The following is an 18,544-nucleotide window of genomic DNA, read 5'->3' as shown; positions in this document are numbered from 1 at the left end:
TTACTAATAAAGAATTAAAGCTTTTTACTCTTTATAATTTATAAAGTGTAGTTTGGGAGGAGTGCAGCTTAAAATTAAGCTTAAAAACATGGACATTCTAGGCAGCAGTGTATTTAAAATAGTAAAAAATTGTACATAAACTAAGTATCAAACAATAAGAGAATAGTTAAATAAACTCTGTACACTTTCCATTCCCAAACAATGGTAATGGTCTCCATTTCAAACATGCACTATTTGAACATAACTCCATTACTGGGATGGTCAGCAAGTCTCTGGAAAGATTTCCTTGAGAAGAGCACAGATCTACCTGACCGAACTCTCCCTAAACTGAGTTACCAGTTCTTCTCATTTCTTATAGGATAGAATTCTAATTCTTTGGTCTGGACTTCAAAGCCCAAGTTCTAGAAGCTAATTATCTTGGTTCGGGTTAAAGGGGTTAGTTTAACATACTCTGGGTTGGAACTCTGAATCCTCAACGCTCATCATTTACTTATGCTGTTCCCTCCAGCCCTATTCTACCCCTAACTCCCACCCCTTTCTTAAAACTCAGCTCAAATCCTGCTCTTCCCAATATTTTCCATAACTGTCCTAACCCTGAGAATAAACTCTTCCTTCTTTCTTCTCATGCAGAATTAACAACATGTTATCACTCACAGGGTACAGAGCCTTATATCATTCTTCACCTGTTTTCAGAATTTCCACATGGACTGTTGGCAGGCATATGAAAGCCAACACTATTTGTTAAAGCAATTCACATTTCTAGTGCTTCAAAAATTCTGTTTTCATCAGACATTTAATGAAGAGGATGACGAAAGTAACAGGATATAAGCCTGAATATGAAAATGAACTAAATTTTTTTTAAAGGGGAAAGACTAGTGTGATGTCATAAACTCATTCAAAGAAGATGCATATCTTAGACTTTACACAACATAAATTTAAATCTTAAATCTATAGGCTGCTTGAAAAGATGGGGCTTTAAGATTCTGAGAGGCTATTAAAATTCTGCCTAAACTTCAGGGTATTAACTAAAGCAATAAAGCTATTTTAAACTGAGAATTCAAAATGTGCTTAAAAGTATACTGTAATCATACAACTGAGAATTATTAATCTACAACATATTAGCCAGTCATCCATTACATAATTACTGAAAAGCTCCTAAGTACTATATACAATATGATGCTTTGATATTTTTTGCAATTGGCGATGAAAAAATTAGTGAAACAAAAAAATATGCCATAAGATACCTTCAAATAGCGTTCAATATTGTTCATCAAAATATCAATTTCTTCCTTGGACCACATCCCCTGCTTCCATTTATGTCCTTTAAAAGAAAACAAGTAATGCTATAGAAAATATTATTCCTTGAGAGGAATAAAATGTAGCTAATTTAATGTCTCTCATCTGAAATCTGAAAAATCCCCAGGTAAAGTTGCTTTTGTGACCTCTGGTTTTTAAGAAAGAATACATTTGACCCTACTAAATAGAGATAATGATAAGTAAAAGATTCATAAAAAATATTACTTCCTCTTAGTTACATCTCTTACCCTTTCAGCAGTATAGGACTTATAAATACAAAAGCCAAATCACCCTCAAAACTTTCTGAAAAATTCCTCCAGTGAAAAATAAATTTTATGGGCAACAAAACATGTATAAAAGATTCTAGGACAAGGTAAACATAATATATTGGATACCAAGTGAATAGTTTATTTTTAATGAGTACTTACTGTACAGTGGTTGAAAACAATCAATTTACTTACTTTTTGTTTCCTCTCCTTACTTCAGAGTGGCATATACACAACCTCCACTTTGTTGTAGTAACGTCCTAGCAATCCTTATGAGCACAGCAGCACTATAAACACTGTTACTTTAAACCTCTAAGCCACTTATCAGACCAAAGTTAGTAGCAGAACTTTGAAAAATTGAATATTGGTTTCATGGTCCCACTCAGAGCCAAATTTAATTCAATTAGAAAGGCTCAATTACTGTAACTACTCAACCATAATTATGAAGGCCCAACTCAGAATCCTTATGACTACAAGCTCTTCTTTATGTCCATTTTTTCCACTGGACACTAAAATTCACAGTATCTCTTACCTTTGTTAGTTAGAGAATCCTTATCTTCTTTAGTTGTAAACCATGCTTGGCTAACGGCTGAAACCTCTTCATTACCCAAGGGAGATATGTCATCTAGTTGCTCATTCTGTAGAATCTTGAAAAGGTAAAAGAGAAAAAAAAAGTAGCAGCCTGATTTAATACCCAACCTGATTCATCTTTGTTTTTAATGCTAAGCACTATAAAACTCTAATAATGTGAAATCTACTTGTTTTAGATATAATAAAATTATATTGAATTTATAAAGACAAATATTTTCTTGTTCTTTTAATAAGATAGTATGAAAACAGAATTATCTGCATTAACAAAATATGACCTTCAATTAAGCAAGTAAATCAGTACTAGCAGCTTGAATTTTAGAGAATATTGGCTAAGATTCCATTAAGCATTTAAATTAATACAGGATACTCAAAGCCATTTGTATATTTATATATGTAAAACAAACTCATATATAAAATAAAATGGAAATGCTGGGGTTGATGTCATGATTATTCATGCCCTCACAGGTAGTTTGCTACCTAAATATATAGTCACCTGTAATGTAATCTGTTGCTAAATCTAAAGGATTAACAGGCTAACTCAAAAGATGTTACTGCAAAATCATGATCTGTTTATTGTTTACTGACAACTTTGTTTTAGCCAACCTCTAGAGCTGATTCCTACCCTCCTTCATGTACCTTCTTTCAAAGAACTGTATGGTACTACTTTTTATTATTATTGCAGTAAAACAGTCTGTACAAGAAATGTGTAGTTAAAAAATAAGCTTTATTGAGATACAATTCACACATCACAAAATTCACCCTTTAAAGTATACAATTCAGTGGCTTTCAGTATATTCATGAAGCTATCACCAGGTACATTTTCTTTTTTTTTTAATTTAAATTTATGTATTTTATTTATTTATATTTCGCTGCGCTGGGTCTTCGTTGCTGTGTACGGGATTTTTCTAGCTGTGGCGAGCGGGGGCTACTCTTCGTTGTGGTGCGTGGAATTCTCATTGCGGTGGCTTCTCTTGTTGCAAAGCACGGGCTCTAGGCGCACGGGCTTCAGTAGTTGTGGCAGGCAGGCTCAGTAGTTGTGGCTCGTGGGCTCTAGAGCCCAGGCTCAGTAGTTGTGGCGCACGGGCTTAGTTGCTCCACGGCATGTGGGATCTTCCCGGACCAGGGCTCAAACCCCTTTCCCCTGCACTGGCAGGCGGATTCTCAACCACTGCGCCATCAGGGAAGCTCACCAGGTACATTTTCAATTAAGGACATACCTAATCCAGCAAATTCTACAGGAACAAAGCTGTTTTTAAGAGACTTGGCCTTGGGCTAAAGAGAGCTATAGTGTAAGTGAAGAAGATTTAGCAACAGTGCTACCATATCAGGTATAAACCTACTACAGGCAGACCAGGATAAGGGGAGAGTCACATGCCTAGTGACCACTCAACCCAGTTCTGTCTCTGGACTGGATCAACTACTAACCTATGCCACTTTCCAGAGGTAAGTCCTAACAAAGTTTGAACTGTTTTTTGAGTAGGCAGAAACTGGATCTCTACTTTCAAGAAGATATGAAACCCATCTCCCTTTGAAAACAGAGAAACTGTCCATGAACAATCAAAGCACAATGAGGAGAAAAGCCATGCCTCTACTGTCACCTACTTTATTTTTATATTTGGTGGTAATGAATATTTTGTATTTATAAAAATGTTGTTTTCTAAGACCATAGGCAAAAGCTAGAAATCACTGGAACAAACATGAAAAGTTTTATAACCCTGTATTTATGCATCATACATTTTAGATCTTTTTCTTTTAAAGATTAAGAGGACTTTATAAAGCTGAGAATTGAGACAGACTAGACAGATGATATCGAAGGCCTCTTATATTATGAAGATCACAATTCTGTAAGACTTGACACAGGAGTTATTCATCAAGGGCAATACAGAGACCTATCAAAAGACCTTGATACATATAATACCTACTTTTAAGAAATGTAATGTAAAAAATATCCTGAGATGATCTCTTATATTAATTAGTTCGTTAAAAGAATAAAATCACCATTTTCCAAAGTGAGTCTAAATATACAGCAAAGCCCACTCTATGAATCTCACAAATAAACCTGTCATGCCAATTAATCGCTGTCTTTGGGCAAACACTTAATGCCTTATGGCTCAAATTTTTCTGAAGAAGACTTACAATTATTACTTAAACCATATAATGTTAAACATGAAAAGCCGTGAAATGAAGTAAATAATTATTAAATTTTAGTAGTAATATTCAGCACTGTCAATAAGAGTATAGAAGGAGACTTAGGTACCTGAAAGGCTATCTATCTATACTTAGTAATAAGTTTAGTAATAAGTATTTTAGTAAATAGTATTAAGTTTTACAGTATTTTACCCCCATTTTTTGCTATTTTATACATAAATCTTTTAAAGTTACTTAGGCTTTATTAGCATGCTGTTGCTTTCTAAATGAAGCCTTTTTGAGTTGGTTGTAGGGTTTCCCATCTGTAACATATACAGGCTTAGAAATCTAAAAATAAGTATTTCATTCACTAAATACCTCTTGCAACCACAAAGTACTACATACATTGGGAATTTTTTTAGTTTCTAATTGTTTTTCAAGCTCGTCGCATCAGTGGAATGAGGGAAGGGGCATTAGCTACTAAACTACGTGAAATAACTACACCTAGACTGACACAAAAGGGCACAGCAAAAAGCACACTATTTCTGAACTTTTAACTGTGCTGACTTTCACTCCCAACCTAATATTAATCTTAAAATGGTAATAACAAACCAAGAGGTTAATATTAAATTGTAATTCATTAAGTCTTCGGAAATAATCCAAACAAAACCGTATAACTTGTCTAACTAGCATTGCTACTGCTCAATCTTATAATAACTAGGTTGTAAACCAAATCACACATATGTATATAGTTATTTTCAGTGTGCTAAAAATGGAATGGAAGTGAGACTACATAGTCTTTGAATCTGAAATGAATTTGACAAGACCCATTTTGAAGAAAGAATGTGCCCTATTATTTCCGAGGGTTTAGAAAAAAAATCCTGTCCAAATTCCCACTGAAACCCAACGGTAGATTATGAGATCTCCAGCTTGGCTCAAAGCTGTTTGAAGCATTTTGGAGACTTGCTTCTCTGGAAATCCTGTCATTCTGGAACCACTCTGAAGCTCCCCACTGCAAACCATTCACAGTACACCTACCTGAGATGTCCTTAGTCCCTGATGTTACATATCAACTTGTAACTTTACTTCTTAACTGAAGGGTCGTTGTGATGCTTCACATACAAAAAATAATGGTACAATGTCTACTGTCTACTTAAAAGTATTTTATTAAATGAAGAGATGAAGCAAAAGGACAAGCTAATAAAAAGAAAGAACAATCAGCCAGAAATAAACTTACAAGTAAAATATATTTAAGCTGTTGGTTACTGAAGACAGCAAAGAATTCTGATTACTTTTGGCAGAAATAACTCATGAGACAAATAAAGAAGTTCATGTAGGAAAAAGGGCTAATTATTATTTAACCTCTGAACATGCAGTAAAATGTATCTAGTCCTACAGGCACCAAAAGGAACTACCTTAACTACAACTGTTATAATTAAAATCTATTTGAAATAACCAGCTTTCATTCACATTAGGGCAGAGAATACATGGAGCCGTTCTAAATCTGTCACTACAGATAACTGCTGGGTAAAACTTATCTTAAAAAGTTTTATATCCCAATCAGTATCATATATAACTGGTAGATAAAATTTAAAGTTATTTAACAGCTCAAATGAGATCACTCCAAGCGGATAAAGAATGCCCATGCATCATCTGCTTCAACAGATGTGAACCACTCTACAGGGAACGAATTTTAAAATTCTATCGTTGCTTACAATTCTGAGACTCACATATGTGGGGACTGGAAATCTGAATGAATAAGTCCAACCTCTGTTCTGTGGTTGCTCCTTTGTCAGACAGAATATATTCTCATCATTTTATCACCTAAGGTATGTGTAAAGGATAATCTTCTTGTATCCAGTAAAAAGACTTACTATACCTGGATCTGTGTCACAGTTCCCTCAGTAATCTCATCATCTGCCACCTCTGTGGTTGCAGTCATGGTCACCTCAAAGCTCTGATCATTTTCTGAAACTTCAAGAAAAAGAACAGTTCAACTCTAGAATAATAATGGCAGCTTCTAATTATTAAAAAATATACCCAAGGAACAAGTATGTGATCATCTAATTTCTTAACATATTCCTTGCCAATATATCTACACATATATGTGTGTGTGTGTGTGTGTATACATTCATATACATATATTTGCTTAACAAATATCTACTGTGCACCTAATACATGCTAGGCATTGTTCTCGGCAACAATAAACAAAAAAACAAAACTTCTGCCTTCACGGCACTTATAGCCTAGGGGGAAAGATACAAAATGAACACGAAATTATGCTGGAGAAGTATTAAGGAGAAAAAATAAAGCACGAAAGGAAATGTGTTGGGAGTGGGGGAGAGTGTTTGAATTTTAGATAGGAGGCCAGGAAAAGTCACCAGCACTTGGACTTTATCCATAAAGTCCATATATCATATATCATGCAGGTATATTGAGGAAAAGCACTTCAGGCAGATGGAAAGCCAAGTGCAAAAAGGCTCTGAGATGAGGGCCTGCCTCGATTGTTCACAGGAACAGCAAGGAGGACAGTGTAGCTGGCCAGAGCAGACAAATAAAGATACTGTGTGGGGACTCACAGACCACTGTAAAGACTTTGGCTTTAACTCTCTTCCAGTGGGTTGACCATTGGAAGATTTAGAGTAGAGGAGTGGTATAAACTGAGTTTTATTGTAACAGGATCACTCTGGCTGCCAAGGGGAAAATAGCCTGAAGGGCAGCACAGGCTGGAGGGAAATCAGTGAAGAAGCGAATTCAATAATCTAGATAAGAGAGGTCAGTGGCTTGGACTAGAGTGAAGGCAAGTGAGGGTGATAAGAAGTAGTTCAAATTGTGGGTACATTTTGATGGTAGAGCCAAGAGGATGTGCGGATAAACCAAATATGAAAGTGAAAAGTCAACGATGGAATTAAAGTTTTTTATCTGAGCTACTGGAAGAATGTACCTGCCATTAATGAGATGGGGAAGATTGTAGAAGAAGCAAGTTTAAAAATGTAGGATGTTTCAGGTGCTCAGATTTAAACATATTCGTTTGAAATAGCCACTAAACCTCTAGAGTCAAGAGAAGTCTGGACTGGAAAAAATCTGGGAGTCATTACCAGAGACAGGACTTAAAACCATGAATTCTAGGGAGTGAGTAAAAATGGAAAACCGAAGCAATCTAAGAACTGAGTCCTGGGGCACTCCACATTTAGAGGTTGGGGAGATGTGGACTAGTCAGCGTAAGAGACTAAGAAGGAGTGGACAGAGAGAAAACTAGAGAAATGTCTTCCCTGGAAGCCAAGTGACAAAATGTTTCAGGGAGAAGGGAGTGATAAAATTATTGAAAATTGTCGGCAGATCAAGTAAGACAAAGACTAAAAAAATCACCATTGGATTTAGCAACAAGAAGGTCTCTGGAAAAAACTAAAAAGAAGAAAAGAAGAAGAAGAAAAAGAAAGTGTCTGGAGACATGGGGAGAACAGTTCTGGTGTAGTGATAGAGGTGAAAGACTCACTGGAGTGCGTTTACAGAACAAAGGAAGAAACGGAGGCAAGGATAGGCAATTCTTCCAAGGAACTCTGCTCTAAAGGGAAGGAGAGAAACTGGATGGGAGCCCACAGTGGGCTAACAGGACGTTTTGAAGAAGAAATTATAGTATGTTTGTAAATGTTGATGGGAATAATCCAATAGAGAATACAACATTGATGATTCAGAGGAGAAAAGAAAGAATTGCTACAACTATGTCCTTGAGTAGACAAAAGGGGTGGGGTCTAGTACACTGAAGGGTTGGTCTTAGCTGGGTGAAAAGACAGAATATATGGACATAGATACAAGTCAGTGTGTATCTATGGTAGTGGAAACTTACAGAAATTATTTTCTGGCCACTTAAATTTTCTAAGTAGGAAGCAAGGCTATCAGTTGAGAGTGAAAAAGGTGGAAGAAGTATTGGAGATTTCAGAATGTATTAAACAGTCATCTTAGAGTGGGAGAAAGAACACTAGATAAGTATGGCATGACTGGCAGGCAACACTAAGAGCCCATTTCAAGTTAATGATCATAAATTTAAAGTGAGACTGGTCAGCTTACTTGTGCTGTTTTTCTCCAATCTCTTTCAGTTAGCTGTACCAGTATAGACATAAATAGGCAGACAAATTGAACCAGGGTTGTGGTTTCATCAAAGAATGATGAGGTGAGGGGAGGAAAAAAGGACCTGAGGATAAATGCAAGACAATGATTATAATGATTATAATGAAAACTGAAACTAGGTAAGGAGGAAACAAGGATACAAGTGAAGAAGGAATAATTTAAAAGTGGTAAGGTCAATGGGTCCCGGTGGGGCAAAGGATCGCCAAAGTATGAGAGGAAGTAATCTGGAAGATAGGAATCAGTGGTAGGAAAACAAAATCTGAAGTAATTACAAATAGACTCCAGTTAATATGCAATAGCAAGAGTGGTATGGGAATGACAAATGAGGCCGTGTGAAGAACAAAAGGAATCAGAGGCTTAGTAACTCCAACAATCCTCTAAACCAATAATCACCAAGAGTTTTAACAATGAATAGGTAATGGAATAAATGTGTGTAGATGATTGCAAAAAGAAGTGGTAAGTTATCTGCACTGATTAACATGAGGGTTAAGAGAACTTTTAAGGCTCAGATAACTTTTTATCAGTTTTATAAAGCATGTAAAGAAAACCTGAATATTAAAGTTAAATCATTAAAACTAATATTCATCTCCATGAAGTCCAGCATAAATTACTCGTGCATTTAATCAGTCCCAGATGATGGTGATGGATATAGGACTTCATGCTTCTGTGTGATTTTTTTTTTTTTTTTTTTTTGCAGTACGCAGGCCTTTCACTGTTGTGCTCTCCCGTTGTGGAGCACAGGCTCCAGATGCGCAGGCTCAGCGGCCATGGCTCACAGGCCCAGCCACTCCGCGGCATGTGGGATCTTCCCGGACCGGGGCACGAACCCGTGTCCCCTGCATTGGCAGGCGGACCCTCAACCACTGCGCCACCAGGGAAGCCCTGTGTGACTTTTTTTAAATGTAGAAGCTTTCCTAAGTTGATTTTATCAACATACTTTTTACAAATCCAGGGAACTTCAAGCCACTCTTCATAAATTCAGTCTTATTGTAAATTAGGCTCCAGAATGTCCTCTTTGGTGATGCTATGACCCAACATCAAATAGCTCATGTGCTTTTATGTCAACACACCATAAAATAGAACAAAATATCGTGTAGTTCAAACCTACAATAATGTTCAACGCACTCTAACCAAATCAATTAACCAGTCAAAATTTACATCAAAATAATCACTCAAAAATTCTGGCTGAATTAAATATTTTTATTTTATTTTATAACCTGTGGATGTACTGTTCAGCATGGTGACTACAGTTAATAATACTGTACTGTATATTTGAAAGTTGTTACGACAGTAGATCTTAAAAGTTCTTCTCACAGGAAAAAAAATTGTATTGATAACTGTGTGGTGAAGGATGTTACTAGACTTACTGTGCTGAACATTTTGCAATATATACATATACCACATCATTATGTACACCTGAAACTAATATAATGTTAATGTCAGTTATATCTGAATTTAAAAAAATTCTAGCTTAGAAAATGTCTACATAGGATTGTATTTGTACAGATAGCCTAATCATGTTCTAAAATTGAGTCATAACATAATAATAGTCAAATTAGGAGAGAGTTTTAAAAATCATATGAATTATCATTAGAAGGAGAGATCATTTAATTAGAAATATATTATGCTTGTATATTCCACAGGTGGAAGCAATATTAGCAATATTAACATTAACACCATTTCTCAACAGTCTCATAGTAAACTTATATAATATGGTTTCTTTTCTGCTCAATTCAATAAGCAATTAACTCCAAATACAGAGTACATATCTGCTTATGAAGACATGAGTTTCCACAATGAAAACCTAGTCTTAGTTTCTTTCCACTAGATGACGGACGATGTGATCTTGCTTGATGCTGACTGCAAAATAAAAGTTTGTGGATATGCCAAGACCCTCCTTTGTGCAGAGAGTGCCCCCAACAGCCCTGTGCCCCAACCCCATCGCCAAGGACTAAGGTATCTACTCCAGCTTTGTTTTTTTTTAAAAAGTAAATATATATATTTTTTATTAGTTTCTGCTTTATAACAAAGTGAATCAGTCATACATATACATCTGTTCCCATATCCCTTCCCTCTTGCAGCTCCCTCCCTCCCACCCTCCCTATCCTACCCCTCTAGGTGGTCACAAAGCACCCGCTGATCTCCCTGTGCTATGCTGCTGCTTCCCACTATCTATCTACCTTATGTTTGGTAGTGTATATATGTCCATGCCTCTCTCTCGCTTTGTGACAGCTTACCCTTCACCCTCCCCATATCCTCAAGTCCATTCTCAAGTAGGTCTGTGTCTTTATTCCTGTTTTACCCCTAGGTTCTTCATGACATTTTTTTTTCTTAAATTCCATATATGTGTGTTAGCCTATGGTATTTGTCTTTCTCTTTCTGACTTACTTCACTCTGTATGACAGACTCTAGGTCTATCCACCTCATTACAAATAACTCAATTTCGTTTCTTTTTATGGCTGATCTACTCCAGCTTTGGAGGGCCACCACAGTTCAACAAGATTCCATATTCTTTGCTAAACAAACCAGAAAAAATTTAACATTACAGTTGGTGGGTTGTAGTCTTTCACCAACAGTATTCCACTCAAAATACTACATCTTCTTAAAATCCAGTCTACTCTAAATGATCTTGGAATATAAACATTTTAAGAACTTTCTTTGTTTTGCTTTTTTTTTTTTTTTTCTGGCCACACTATGTGGCATGCGGGATCTTAGTTTCCCCGACCAGGGATCGAACCCATGCCCCCTGCAGTGGAAACACAGAGTCTTAACCACGGGGTCGCCAGGGAAGTCCCTTAAGAACTTTCTTAATGAGAATAAACTTATTAGGCTTCGGTCTAACTTCCATTTAGCCATATACCACATGAAAAGAACATAAACTACAAGAACCAGAATGCCTGGGCATGACCTTAGACAAGTTATTACACCTCTCTATACCTTAGTTTTCTCATTTATAACACAGGGAACACTCTAGAGAGTGTTTTCTCAATGAGGGTGAATATGCTTCTTGGGAGAAGGTGAAAAGATCTTATTCTCTTTATTAAGAAAGCAAGGACACACACATATATATATATATATATAGTACATTAAAAACAACAAGGACATATATATATATATATATAGTACATTAAAAACAACAACAGTATATTTGTGGTATTACAATTTCATGGGGGAGAGCATGATGATGAAAAAAATGTCTAAAAAGGCTCTCGGGAGTGGGGGGCAATTAAAAAAAAGGTTGAGAGATTAAACTAAACTAGGCAATATATGTAAAAGTATTCAGAGCCATGCCTGGCACATAAATAAGCACTCATTAAGTGCTGGTTAAAAGGAGGTTTTTTGTACTAAGAGGAGAAAAATAATGGGTCCAAGTCTACCTTGAAATGCCAATTTAATCTCTTGGAATCTAAATTTGGATTCAGAAGGAAACTATGTTAATACTCAGTGACTTACGTGGAAGTGCAACAACTGATATGCAAGGAGTGGAATCATCAATACTTTGATCATCCTCAGAAGACAGACAAAGCCTTTTATGTGGAGGTTCAATACTATCTTCTGAGTCTATTTCATCAGCTTCTAATGAAACAAAACAAAAACAAAAATCTCAAAATCTTCAAACCAACAAGGAGAAAACAAAATCTTCAACAAGTAATGACTGTAAAATAATCTTCTTACTGATTTGCTATGTCAACTAAAGCCAGTCATGCAAGTGAGACTCACTGTCCTCTCTACGCCTACTGCAGCACCTCAGCTCTTATTTTTATGACAAGGAACTATGAACAAAGGTGCCACTTTTTAAAACATCACACTTTTGTGCTGTTGACTACCTGGCTTTCCAAATATTTCACATGTAAAGACAAGGGTCGGTTATTTAATTCACTCACAACATTCACTGAATGCCTACCATTACCTAAGTTTGAGAAACAAGACAATAAGAGATACCCTGACTGTCAAGGAGCTCATAGTACAGTGCAGGAGATGACAAAACTAACAATTTCAAAATGGTGTAATAAGAACTATGAAGGTGGAATGAAGAGGCTGTTATATGAGCACACAGGCATTTAATTTAGACTGGAGGTGAATGGTTTCTAGAAAAGGTGTCTTAAACTTTCAAAAAGAAACAGAAGGCAGGGGGAAATGATTATTAACTGGCAGTAGGAGTAATACATGCAGTCATACTGAGGTCTGAGAAGCTTAAGTATGTTAGGAATATAAAAATAGCTGTGAACTGCTGGAATACCGCTACATGAAATGTGGCAGGAAATGAAGCTGCAAGGAAAGCTGAGATGATGGGAGGCCTATGTACCAAATTAAAGAACTTGAACTATATTCTTAAAAACCATGGGAAGCTTATTAAAAAAAAAACAACTTCCTATACTGTGAGTGAATTAAAAAAAACTTCCAAAAAGTTCGTTCATTTGGGTTTTTCCATAACATTTTACAGAAAAACTCGAATGTTTTGGCCAACCCAATACAATTATGTCAGCAGGTTCTCCTACCATTCTGAGGGCAGTGAAGAATGAGGTTCCCGTCTGCGTCCCGAGTCAAAGTCACAGAGTTCACAGTTTCTACTGTTACTGTGTCAGAATCCTCTTCAACTGTGCTCATACTCAAATCTGTGTAAGAACAGGTTTCAGATTAGGGTTTAAAAAATTATTTCCAAGTATGAACATAAAGTAGCCCACAGAACCCCGCCCCCCCCATTTGTATCTGCCTGTAGTATTCTCTTTGTGAAATTGCAATGATGTTTCAGGTTTCAAAACTTTTTTTCAAAAGTATAGGGGCTTCCCTGGTGGCGCAGTGGTTGAGAGTCTGCCTGCGGATGCAGGGGACACGGGTTCGTGCCCTGGTCCGGGGGGATCCCACATGCCGCGGAGCGGCTGGGCCTGTGAGCCATGGCTGCTGAGCCTGCACGTCCGGAGCCTGTGCTCCGCAATGGAAGAGGCCACAACAGTGAGAGGCCCGCGTACCGCAAAAAGAAAAAAAAAAAAAAAGTTTATACCAATTATTTAGAATTAGCTGTAATAATCTGCAAGAATCTAAATGCGATGATTAATTAAAAACCTACAGCATTCACTTTTTTAAGAGTTGTTTTTATCACATCCAATGAAAGACTACCTGTTCCAAGTTGTCTGTCATATCAGCAAAAACTCACACCACTTTTTAGTTATTTTTTATTGGCAGCTTTGTGATATATTCAAATAGGTGTTTAACTTCTGATTCTTTACCAGAAGACCCATCACAACTTTTCTCTTAATCTAAGAATTACTTCTCTAAAACACTATTTGCAAGTATTTAAGCTCTATTATTATCTGAAAAACAGGAACACTAAATAATTCTTCCTGCTGTTTTCTTCATATTGAACAAGTACATATATTTGTCATTGACCAAACTGTTTTCCTAATAGATATGGATCTAGGTCTTCTTTTGAAATAGAGAACTGGATTTTGCTTAAAGTGCCTTTACCTGTTATTTTACACATATATTATTTCCCTTTTGTTCAGACAGACTGAATAAGCAGCACTTTGAATACAGTATCTCATGGCTGACAGGGGGAAATGCCCTATATTGTAATCAATGGCCTGATTGAAGTCTTCGGGCTTACCTTGTAATGTTCAATGAAGTTCTTGCCTCAATACTCTATTTTGGTCTTGTCCACATACTTTTTTACCAACTAAATAATACAGAGGACATAAGCCTTGATGTGTATTAATCATTCAATATTTATTTGGTTGCTATATACAAGATATTAGTCTGTACATATATTTGCCATTTACACAAATGCATTTTCCCTTAGCAGAAAAACTTAAGAACTATTAACATTTACATGGTGAAGATCTACTGATTCACTCAAGTTCTACTGTACAAATTACTGTTTTAAAAGGACATCATTCATTTTACAATGGTAAAGATGTCATTCCCCAATTAAAGATAAGTGGAGGTCATGATTTAGTTATGACTAAAATTTGCAAATCATGAGGTAAGGTCCCTGGAACAAAGGAATGCTTACCTAGAAAACAGATGGATCAGCTATAGCCCTTCCCACAGAATCGAGTTGCCTTCCCTTGGCCACCAGCATCACTTTCATGTTATCCAGATTGTTTCTCCTCCATGTTCCTACCTCTGCAACACTCTGAAAAAGTAACAGCATTATACAATAAGGCTTACTGAGAACAAACAACTGTGTGCTAGCAGTATGTTGATGACAATCTAGCCTCAAGCCTCTGTGATGTCTCAACTAGAAGAGGAAGGACAAAACCAGAATTCTTCTGTAAGTAGACCTTTTGGAAATCAGCCTCTGAAAGAATTCTCCAATGAAGGGAAGAAATGATGGGATCCTATGCCTACTAAGTCAGTTTATAGGCAGTTTCTCAGCCCAAGTTGCCCCTCATCAGGCAGTCAAACTTTCTCAGAAAAAATAGGTTGAATTACACCAGTGGTTCTATGAACTGTAGACCTGGGTACATGTAACATGACCTAGGGTATATACCAACCAACAATACCACAAATATTACCAGTAACTATATTTTTCTTTATAACAATTAACATCTCTCTTTAAATGTAGTACCATATTTCATCTTAAAGCATTAGAAACTACATAATATCTGTTAACAACTCTGCCCAGGGATCTGTGGGAAAAAAGGAATCCGAAACAATCAGGCCAGAAAACGTAAGTTACGAGAAAGCTTTTGAATGTATTGTGAAACTTACAAAATCTGAAATGATTTGATTTTTAAAGGTTTCTTTCAAGAAACTTCTCATCTTCATCCCAAAGGATCAACCGAAAATTAAAAAGCACAGCAAGATTTAAGGTTCAAGGGGATGTTTCAGCAAAAAACAATGATTAAAATTCTCATTTTTGCAGTATTCTAATTAGAATTCCTCTCTAGGATGGGTATCTTTGAGAACTGCTATATATAAATAAGTCTGTAGTGCAAAAGGTACTGATCCTGCTAGAGAAACATCCAGTCAGTTAATAGATTTCCTGTTGTTCTCACTTCAGAATCCATTAAAAAGTTTAAAAGCTGGTTTGTAAAGTAATACTTACTGTAGAAGATGGAGAAATTAAATGTTAAAAAAAGAAAAAAGAAGTTAAAACCACCCATAAACTTGCCAAAATCATTACTTCACTCTTGTTGATTTGTGTGTGTTTGTGTATGAGACTACACTGTAGAAGCAATTTTATATACTGAATTTTAGAGTTCATTCACATTGAAAAATGTGAAGGAAACCAACCTAGGTATTTAACTGAAGTTTTCTGTATCGTTTAAAACTTCCACTGCATAAAAAACATGACATTATCCAACAAATAGCCTATAACTGGACATTTACATTCTTCCCAATTTTTCATTTCCGTAAAACACTGAAACATTCATACACTATTTCCTTAAACAATATTAATTACTGTAAAGTATTAGATCAAAGAATACAACAAAATAAACTCTTAAATCATGCTGCAGTCTATTTTCCAGAAAGGATGTACAAATTTATATTCCAACCACTGAGGTGTAAACTCTACTCCTGGTAGTAAATAAAAATACCTTGCCACTAGTATTTTTATTTAAAAAGAAACAACAAAGCAAAAAAAAAAAAAAAAAAAACCCCAGCACAACTCCTCATTTGATAGGTACAAAATGGTTACTGGTCTAGCAATTTAATGACTGTCATCTTAGGACCTAAATTAATCTAAAACTTCAGGAAAAAGAGAAAATAAAGGTGGATTTGAGAAGATATGGTAAGATACAAGGAAAGGTATCTTAAGGTAAGATACAAGGTAAGTACAAGGAAAAAGGAGTCTGAAATAGCTAGATGAGAGTATTTAATTCTTGATAACCTGTACTGGGGTTAGAGGTTGATCCCATGCAGTGTACTAGCTTTAAATCAGGAACCTAGGTTCATTTTAAAAAGTCTGATAATTCATGTTAGAGATGAGTAAATGCTTCTACACTGCTTTGCAAATTAACTAGCATATCTGTTCAATCAACAAATATATATCACATGTACAATGTGCCAGGGACTCTCTAGGCACTGGGATATAGTGGCTACTTTTTTTTAACCCCCAAAGATAAGCTCTTGACTTACCTTCCTGGGGTTTTTCCCCACTTGTACTTACAGCTACAGAGTCTGGATTTATTAATATTTAAGAAACTCACCTAATTTTATTTTTAATTTACTTTTTAAGGTAACACATTTACATGGTTCAAAATTCAAAAGGTAAAGGTGAAGTCTACTTTCCACTCTAGTTCCCTAGACCCCCTGCCTGGAGGTAAACAATGCTGTCAGTTTCTCATGCCTCCTTCCAGTTATTTTACTCATATATGTCAATATATTCCTCCTGCTACATACACTTTTTATAGAAATAGAACCATACTACAAATAGGGAAGTTTACCCTAATGGCTACTTTACATTTCTTCAACAGCAAGTACTGTAAGCCAGCCAACAGATTAACAGCAAAGTCCCCAAGGTGGGACCTGATTTGGCCTGGCAGGAGGGGATTAAAAAAGAAAGCCACTATGGCAGAGGCTTCCGAGCAAGAGGGAGAGTAGCTGAATTTAAGGCTGGAGAAAAAGACAGGGGCACATCTCACAAGGGCTTATAAATCCTTGGACTGTTTTAAATTGGGAAATATAATTTACATTTTGAATAGATCATTCAGACTGCAATATGGAGAATGGATAAGGGAGTAAGTCATGAAACAAGCAGCTGTCCAAGAGATGATAGTCATTTGGAAGAGGTGGCAGAGATCAAAGAAAGGAGCGTGGACAGAGGATTTATTCTGGAGGTAGTTGACAGGATTTGCTGAAAGTAGATTAAGAGATGAGGAGCTATTTCAAGATGATTCCTAGACTTTTGGCTTGAATAACTGACTGAGTTTTGGGGCACTAGAAGATATTTATTAAATATTTTTATTACTGTTAATATTAACAAGTTAAGATATACGGCACCCAAATGAAGATGTCAAGTTTATAGTTGGAAGCTGGAATTCAACGGGCAGGGATTAGACCTGTAAATTTGAGTTAGTAGCATGCAAATTGTTTTTAAAGATAAGATCACCTAGAGAAGTTAGAGAAGACAGCCTAGAGTTCTGAAGCAGAAGTCAAGCAATGCACAAACAAGGAAAGGAGACTGAGAAGGACCAGCCAGGGATACAGGAGGAAAACTAAGAGATGTTACTTAAAAGGCTTGAGAGTGTTTTTCAAGGAGCATTAAGTAGTTGACTGTTAAATACTGCTGACAGGATAAGATGGAGAAGTGACTACTTGATTTGGCAATAAGTAGAATACTGCTGACCTACTGGAATACAGAGAATTGGAAGTACGGAAGGTAATACAAAACAGGTCTTTTACAAGGTTTAGCTCTCAAAGTAAGCAGAGTGAGAAGATCTATGGTAGAGTCAAGACAGCTGTTATTTATAGGAAGAGTACATCTGTATTTTAATATGACTATTAGAGTAACTGAAAAATGTTGGTAAATAAATCAACGTATGATAGTAAGGTACAAAGTTGAGTAATTTAGGGCCTTGTACTGTAATTCATCATTATACGTGAAACTATGCTTAACTTCAAAACCCGTTCCCCATTTGGTTTAATAGGGAAATATATCAGAAGATCTCCAATTCTAACATCAAAATTTTGGTTCCCTTTGGGGCAAATAAATACACACCATCAGCCTATTTTTTTTAAAACATTTTTTTAAAAAGACAATCTACATATTTATTTGGGCCACACCACGAGGCATGTGGGATCTTAGTTACCCTACCAGGGATCAACCTGCGGCTCCTGCACTGGAAGCGCAGAATCTTAATGACTGGACCACCAGGGAAGTCCACCATCAGCCTATTTAAATCTTCCTTTCTTTCTCTCAAATGGGTTATACCATATGCACTACTTTTTTTTAACCAACTAGAAGTGAGAACATGAAAGGAAAAATTTTTAACAGCCATTTTAATTGGTGAAATGGCATTCTGGCACGTTTCCATCATTTGGTGGATATCTTAATAATACCTTAGTAAAATCAAGAAAAGAATACCTGGAATGTGGTACAGAACAGTTATTATACTCACATTTAAATGAGAAACATATTTGTTTACATTTATAGCTCCCAATGAACAAGATGACCCTACTCAATGTAGAAC

The 18,544-nt window shown here is 36.2% G+C and overlaps 1 protein-coding gene across 4 annotated transcripts in view; it reads right to left on the bottom strand.

The window, feature by feature from the left end:
* Nucleotides 1–13,016, bottom strand: part of DMTF1 (cyclin D binding myb like transcription factor 1) — a gene marked incomplete at both ends in the record, with an annotated part of 32,384 nt that extends 19,368 nt beyond the window's left edge. For 2 of the 4 annotated variants that reach the window (XM_079712026.1, XM_079712028.1), the window contains 5 exons: nt 1,245–1,321; nt 2,095–2,209; nt 6,160–6,254; nt 11,862–11,984; nt 12,908–13,016. In XM_079712026.1, coding sequence (XP_079568152.1) covers nt 1,245–1,321; nt 2,095–2,209; nt 6,160–6,254; nt 11,862–11,984; nt 12,908–13,016 — 519 coding nt within the window. The remainder of the gene's footprint in view (nt 1–1,244; nt 1,322–2,094; nt 2,210–6,159; nt 6,255–11,861; nt 11,985–12,907) is intronic. The other 2 variants (XM_079712027.1, XM_079712029.1) reach the window with 1 other exon arrangement.
* Between the last annotated feature and the right edge of the window lie 5,528 nt (nt 13,017–18,544).

The sequence above is a fragment of the Hyperoodon ampullatus genome (assembly GCF_949752795.1).
Source record: "Hyperoodon ampullatus genome assembly, chromosome: 9".
NCBI lineage: Eukaryota > Metazoa > Chordata > Mammalia > Artiodactyla > Ziphiidae > Hyperoodon > Hyperoodon ampullatus.
Note: the sequence above shows the minus strand (reverse complement) of the source record. Positions and strands in the feature narration are given on the sequence as shown.